The sequence below is a fragment of the Dendrobium catenatum genome, unplaced genomic scaffold (assembly GCF_001605985.2).
Source record: "Dendrobium catenatum unplaced genomic scaffold, ASM160598v2 fragScaff_scaffold_323, whole genome shotgun sequence".
Classification (NCBI taxonomy): Eukaryota; Viridiplantae; Streptophyta; class Magnoliopsida; order Asparagales; family Orchidaceae; genus Dendrobium; species Dendrobium catenatum.
This window is the reverse complement of record NW_021318785.1, coordinates 1,237,226-1,245,389: the sequence shown is the minus strand read 5'-3', so window position 1 is coordinate 1,245,389 and position 8,164 is coordinate 1,237,226. Positions and strand designations below refer to the sequence as shown.

The following is an 8,164-nucleotide window of genomic DNA, read 5'->3' as shown; positions in this document are numbered from 1 at the left end:
ATTTAGCCTCTTTATGTTATATTGTTACCAAAATTGCCCCGAAATTCCAAAGGCTTTGTTTGAGGTAGCTTTCTTACTACTTTCTAAAGCAACTTTTTAATACAAAATTTTCTATTTAAAAAAAAAAATTGTATTAAAAAACTACTAAAAAAAAACAGTTAAAAAACTTTCCCAAACAAAAACAAAATAAATGTAGATAACATGGTTCCGTCTAGCAACTTTTACCTTGATGCCAAAGGAAAGCAAAATACCACTTCATTATAAACACAAGCACCATGCAGAAATCTTATTCAAATCTGAAACAAAAAATACAATAAACATCTCATTCTTTTTCCAATCTCTATCAGATAAGAAATAACACCCAACAACAAAGCATGAACACATAATAAAAGCGTTCATCCAACATCAATAACTCACCAAGTTCACAATCTCATGAATATGAATTCAATCAACATTTTAATGATTAACCCTCCTGCAAATTTTCCTAATTTCACCATGAGACCCGGTAAGTGGGGAAATATTGCCCATCTTAACTATGGACTTGGCAAACTGCTTAAAGAAGTGCTCATTACTCTCAGCAAATTTGGTCACCAGTTTCTTTGTCTCCTCACTTTTTGTGAAGAGAACCTCATCAGAGCTCAGAAGACCTTTCTTCGCTATAATGTTCTTGTAGTATTGATTGTCAAACTTAGTCGGGCTGATGAAGTCGAGGGAGAAGATGGTTTGGTCGCCGCCGGATATCGGGCATCGGGTTCGTAGTTTAGCTGCGTAAGTCTGATCCAACGTATTATCGGGTAGCCCGTTTCCGGTTTGGTTGTAGAGTCGCTGGCGGAAGCTGGTGCACCGTGATTTTCCGATCGTGTGGCTTCCTATAGCCATGCATCCATTATTATGTTTTTTTTCAAAACTTATTTCTATTTATTGGAAGAATAACCCTACACTTAAAATATACATAATTTAATATTTCTTTCTGCAAAGTAGTCTTGTTGTGGGCCAACATTGCCTCATTGGAATCACAAATCTATGAAGCCAAGCTTATTTAATTTAAAAAAAAAACTCTAGCTTACTTTGGTTCTCTTATTCTTTTTTTTTTAATTGAATTTTATTTATATAAATATTGTATAAAAATATTATTTTGTGCAAAACTTTATAAGTTTATGAAAATATTAAAAAAAGTTATTCTAAAATAAAAATATATAAACATCATTGCATTTGAACAAGGCTTAAATTTAAATGGCTTAATAATGAGATAAACTATTACCCAACAGTCCTTCAAAGCTGATAATTGCGCACAGCTGACACACTCCATGGCTAGATAATAATTTAGTACTAGGAAATGACATCTACAGCTAATAAATTTGTACAAATTATAAATTAATGCATCATCATCACATTTCTAAAAATTAATTATCAGAAAGTTTATAATATATATTTAAAATTAGAAATATTTTCTTACTTTTTTGAAAAAAATATTTATTTAAAAAAATCAAAATTTCATAATTATATGATAAATATTTTAAGTGGCTTTAATGTCATCCCGATGATGATCATGTTTATAAAAAATCTCAACCGAAATAAAATTACATAATTTTAAAATTAAATTACTTTGAATCTAAATTTCAATAAGAATATGAAAAATCTTTTTATATTTTAATTATAAAATATTTTATCATGTCAATATTCTAATATAAAATATATTGAAATAAGAGAGGAAATTACCAGAGAGGGCAACAACATCCACCACATTGAGTCCTTGCCTCTTGAACTTGGTAATAATTGTGTTGAGAGTATTATTTGGTGCTGGAATGTCATTATTGGAGCCACTCAAACTGGCACTTCTGGAGTCTCTTCTCCCTAAAGGAACCACCCAATTTGGTCCGCCAGTCTATTATACACAATCAATGCATTCAAAATACATAACAAAATATTTCATAAAATAAAAGAAAATTAATTTTCAATGAGATTTAATTATGCTTTTGGATATTGGGTTCTTTTATTATAAATGAAGATGATAAATATTAATTTTATAAATGGTCAAATCATGAATTTTATTTAAAAAATTGGCAAAAAATAATAAGGCAAATCACACACTAAGGGCATCTCCAACGGAGAACTTCATTTTTCACGCCAAAATACCGCAAAACACAAAAATGGCATGGTGCTGCTCCAATCGAACGCCATTTTTTTGCTTCTGCGTGAAGGTAACGATCATTCTCCTTTGACGTGTTTTTCATGTTGAGAGAGGAAAATAGCGTGGGTGAACAGTGCAACGTCAATATTGATGTTGCACTGTTCACCCGCAAGCAAATGACGGAAGTTTTGACGTTCGGCTAGAGCGACCGAACGACGCCAAATACTCATTTGACGTTTGGTTGGAGATGGTCTAAATAATTGGTTAAGTGGGCTCACCAAGACTGTTCCATCCCTAGCGGCCAGAGTCAAGATGTCGGCACATGATACAGTCTCCGGACATGTCTTTTCTACTGTGGCTTTGATCTTGTCAATTATCTCAAAGCCTCTGGCCGAGTCACGATTCGGTACGGATCGTTTCTCGCTCAAAAAGGCACCACTGCTATCGAGTAATATGGATCCATCACAGCCCTGCAATGGCATTCAGAAACATTGATAGACAAGACATTTTGTTCTTTTTATATTGCACTAATCTAAAAGCAAATCAATCAATATTATTTTCCCTATTTTTCCCCATTATCATGCAAGCATTTACAAACCTTAACAAAACAATCATGAAAATGAAGCCTGAGGATTGAAGCAGCCCATCTTGGGTTCTCTGAAACAGCTTCAGCCATGCCTTTCTTAACTATGTCCTCAACCCTAGGACATGAATGCTCATAGAACTTGGGATGGAGCTTAGCTCCACCATTACCAACCTGTCCAAAGCACAAAGGATAAGAGAAAACAAGAAGGGAGAGAAGAAGAAGAAGAAGAGGAGAGCTCAATGAAAAACTCATCTCTCTTGTTGATAATGTGGATGGTTAAAACCTTATTCTTTCTTGTCCTGAATGAAAAGTCTATGTAGCCAATAGGGTATTTATAATAGGCATGAAAGAATACAATGTGCTGCCTTGAAGGATAGAGCAAAGGTGGGACCCCTTCAATTATACTTACATATAATATAATGTATAAGTGTTAATTAATGTACACATATTATATGATGTTTCCCAATAGTTTGTATTTTTTTTACTTTCATAGAAGAGATGGATGAAGATGAAGCTAGCCATGAAAATAAAGAGGTGAGAAAGAAGAGTTGGTAGATGTCTTTTGTCTTATTTACATATCTATATTGATTTTCTTTGTGTCTTGTCCTTGATATCATGAACTACTAGTACCACAAAAGATCATGGTGCTTCTTTAGATGATTATTATAGAAAAATAGTGCATTAATAAAGAATATGAGGATGGAAAGAGCAAAGATTGACACTTCTCCAACCCCTAGATCAACCAAATGCATGCATTAACTTTTTATTTGTAAAAATAATTTATCAATCAATAATACATGAAATTTTGGGATAAAAAAAGTATTTTAAAATTGTAAAATTTAGTTTTGAAATGAATGTAGTATATAAAAAATTAATCAAATTTTATATTGAATTCAATTTAAAATAAATGAAACGATTTTTAAATTGATATGAATGAAAATTTGATCAATATATTATGAGATGGGAGGTTAAAATGGGTGAATGGTAGGGGTGTCAATTTTTGACACGACACGAAACACGACCCGAACCCGACCCGGAAAAATCCGGGTTCGGGTCAACCCAAACCCGAAACGGGTCGGGTTCAGGTTCATGAAATCAACCCGTTTTAAAAACCGGGTCGGGTTCGGGTTGACTCGCCAACCCGAAATTGACCCGAAAGTGACCCGAAAGTGACACGAAAACTCATTTTTGACCCGAAAACCAGAGATTGACCCGTTTTTTACCTGATTTTGACCCGAAAACCCGAGATTGACCCGAAAATTAGCAATTTTGGGTCATTCGTGTCGGGTCGGGTTGACCCGGACCCGAATCGGGTCGGGTTCGGGTCCAGAAACCTGACCCGTTTTTAAAAACGGGTCGGGTTCGGGTTGACCCGAACAGTGCCGGGTCAATTTCGGGTTCGACCCGAACCCGACCCGTTGACCCGAATTGACACCCCTAGTGAATGGGTAGTGTTCTGGTAAAATCCAAAATTGATTTGACCAGACTTTTGTCAACTCAAACCACAGTCATTTAATAAACGAGTTTAAATGATGAACTCGAACTCAACCCATTGGCAACTTGAATGACCTGATTTCAACCTGATAATGATTGTAAGATTAAAAAAAAAACTTTTATAAAATGTCATTATAGAGTTTAGGTGAAAAAAATAAGACGTTTATATTAGCAAACAAAAGAATTTAAGACAATAAATTAAACAAGTCACTTTAAGGTCAAAAGCTGGTTTGCGGGTCAACCCGAGCCTATCTCATTTAATAAACGAGTTGGAATTCTATACTCGAATATGACCCGTTTATTAAATGACTTAACTCAAACCCAAACTTTTTGGGCAAGGTCTGGGTCGAATTCATAGATTGAGTCATTCTCTTAAAATTTATTTAGATTTTGAGCGCAATGTTGATGAAATTTCTTTTCTTTGATTAGTCATCAATGAAAAATTAATCAGTAATAAAAAATATTGTACCTAAATGAAAACAAATAATATTTTTTAAGAAAGTTGAGTTTATATTTTAAGGCTATTTCTTGAGTTAGTATTGCAAGGAAATGAAGAATGTCTTAGGTAGGATTAGGAGTAGCAATTAGGTGTCCTGCTCTTTACAAGATCAGAATTAGGAAATATGGCATGCGTGAGCTTTAGGAACTATAGCCAACTAACCTCTGAATGATTATGACCTTTAATGTAGCAACTAATTCAATAGCGATGGAACAAAATTGCCATTGTAATAAATGGAAAATAAATTGAATAGTTGGTACATGTCATTAAATATTTGTGAAAAATAAATAATAGAGAGAGGTTAAGGACGTACTTGTGGGCAAATTTTTCATGAGAAATGTGTTTTCTTTCTATCATTATCTATATTTTCTTTATATTTAGATTGTTTAGGACGGCTTTCTTCTGGCTTTCTAAGCAACTTTTTAGTACAAAAATTTCAAGAATTTGAAATTTTGTACAAGAAAGTTGTTTTAAAATGCAGTATGAAAGCTGTCCCAAACGAAGCCGAGACGACTTTCTTGTTGCTTCTTAAGACAGCTTTCTAGTATAAAAATTTTAACTTTTGTTCTAAAAAGCTGGTTTAAGAAGGAACAAAAAAGCCATTGCAAATAAAGCCTTAGACTTCGTTTTGGACAATTTTTTCACTGTTCTTAAAGCAGCTTTCAATTACAAAAATGAAATTTTTTGTGCTAAAAAGTTGCTTTGAGAAGCAATAAGAAAGCCATCCTAAATGAAACCTCAGTCTTCATTTGAGGCAACTTTCTTATTTCTTTATAAATCAACTCTTTAGTCAAAAAAATTTTGTACTAAAAAAATATTTTAAGAAGCAGTTAAAAGCTATCCCAAATAAAATCTTAGACATTACAATACTCTTGAGATATGGTTAAATTTTTGTAAAGTAATGCAAATAAATATTAGGATGGCATTTATTATTACATTTATAAAAAATCTTAGTACAGTGCTAGAATTGGATTTTTCTAATAATATTTTTGAATAGAGTGTCCATCAATTATGTAACTGAAAGATGATTGATTAAAAAGGGATGATTTTTTATTTTTTTTTGCAAAATATTGGAGAAAAAGGGAGATTTAACCATGTTTTTACTAAACAATGATTAATAATTTTAATAATACATCAAAAGTTAATTACACTTCTTCAATAAGATTGGCCTTTGGGTTATTATTTTAAACATTTGTGACATAAACATGATGTTGTATTTTCATATATAATTTATTACAATTGCTATATATTTATAGTTGAGATTAGTAGCAATTAATTTTGTGAAATAACATCATTATTAAGAATTTTATTCTTTATTATGTTTTATGTTATTGTTCGATTCTCTTGTCCCTATATAGGTAGGCTTTTGTGAGAGTAACTATCAAATAAAGATGCAGCCTATTATCTTAACATGATATCAGAGCCTTGATACAGTCCCTTTATCTTCTATTGTCCCAGCCCAATCCAAAAATACTCACAGACTGAACAAGTCATATCATATTGGCTTGTAACAGATAAACCTCAAGATTTAAATTTTCAAAATGAATCAGATTTTCCTCCAAATTTTAACTTCAAAATTATTGTAAACATAGAGCTACTAACAAGATCTTGAGTATTGAAAATAAACTCATTTATAAAAAAATCATCTTTTTATTTATCATCAAAATGTATAAACAACTACAGTACATGACTACAGACTGAGATACATAACAGAGTAATAAAACTAGCCAAGACTTTCAAAAAATCAAAAGAAAAAAAATGCCTCTACAGACTCATATCAAATCTTAATACTAATATTTAATTAGCCATTTCCCTTTATCAGACCCTAAAACCAAAAGACGAAATAATGGCGAGCTAACACAGCTCAACAAGCCACTTCTGCTAATCTAAATTTCCAAACACATCTCATTTATTAAATGCACGGCTACATTTCAAAAGCATTTCATAATACTCATTGCACTAAATTGAATCATGCTTACATTTATTAGAAACTTAAATAGTAATAAAAAAAGCACTTCATATAATAGAGAAGAAATACTCTCAATGCTCGCACATATCATATATTTAGAAATTTATATCCTTATGATTCCCTATATATTCAGCACCAAAACATCCAACACATATAAGAACTTTCTAAAAATCACACAATTCAATCCCATAATTATATAATTCATTGCATTGTAGAAATTTAAGCATAAATAAGCTCATTTGAGAATTTCATATAATGGTATAACTATAGGCAATAAGATGTGCTATTGTATATAATTTATTGTTTTAGAATATAACTATGTTACTAGAAATTGTGCAGAAAATTATTTCAAACTTTTAATTGTATTACAACATTATTTTTTAGGTTTCAAATTATTTTTCAAACAGTTAACAAGGCTCACATTTCAAAACCATAGGTGTAAAATTGCCCGAAAAATATCTAAATGTTCAGAATCATTGTCTATGACTTACAAAAAGTTGCATAGTGTTAATTTTGTGGATAGAAAGTTATCTCTATTTTTTGCTCACAGAATTATAAATTAAATATAAAAATTAAAGAAATTTTTATATTTTTAAAAATTGAGTAGGCAAATTATGACCTACCTCAATTCAAACAACTTTCAAAACTGAGCCAGAAGTAGAAAATAAATTGAAGTCACCCAAAATGGACTTTCTCTCATTAAAATTCTTATCTTTCTCTCTCTAAGTCAGTTGCCTAATGAAGTATGTGAAATGGAATAATAAATTCATATATTATAATATAAAATTTTAACATGGCACCATGGTGCTACCTTTAAGGATTGATGTCATGCTTTATGTGTGCCATAGTGCTAAATTACTGCTGTAAAACTCAAGAGCACTTTCACTAGGGTGCTTCCAACCACAGTGTTGCGACGCCCCAAAAGGAAAAATTTTAGAATTTTCATACATGCAAATAGACCCCTGGGACCCTCTTCATAACATAATAAAGACTCACATGCACACAAAATATTTCCAAAGACGTGTAGAAGGATTCGAATGCAAAAAATTAACAATTTATCTTATTTAGATTAGGTTAGAATAGGTTAAACAAAATATTGAATATGGAGATGTTACACTTCTCTCCTAAAAAAAAGTCATTCTCGATATTTTAAAACTCAGAGCTAAGATCATAAGAATAAATTCAAATTCAACTGTCTCTTCATGGATTCCTTCTGTCAAGTATCTTCTCTTTTAGTTTTATTCTTCCATTGAACTTTAATCATCCGAATCTACTTATTCTTTAACTTTTAATATTATAGGCCAGAATCCTCTCTGGTTCTTCTCTATAGCTCAGACTCAGGCGCACCTTAACTTGTTCAATATACACACAATTTCTAGGGTCAGATAACCATTTCCTTAAAAATAATATATGGTATATTTATGAATTTCAATATGGAATAGGAAACAACTATGTAAAACCTCCCGGTCGCTAATGTTCAACTTT

The 8,164-nt window shown here is 31.7% G+C and overlaps 1 protein-coding gene across 1 annotated transcript; it reads right to left on the bottom strand.

The window, feature by feature from the left end:
• Window positions 1-456: 456 nt before the first annotated feature.
• On the bottom strand, window positions 457-2,969 carry LOC110100128 (peroxidase 72-like). Its single transcript, XM_020827544.2, has 4 exons — window positions 2,730-2,969; window positions 2,410-2,601; window positions 1,720-1,885; window positions 457-869 (listed from the first exon to the last, which is right to left on the bottom strand). Exons 1-4 carry the CDS (start codon window positions 2,967-2,969, stop codon window positions 457-459), a joined length of 1,011 nt encoding a protein of 336 aa, XP_020683203.1.
• Between the last annotated feature and the right edge of the window lie 5,195 nt (window positions 2,970-8,164).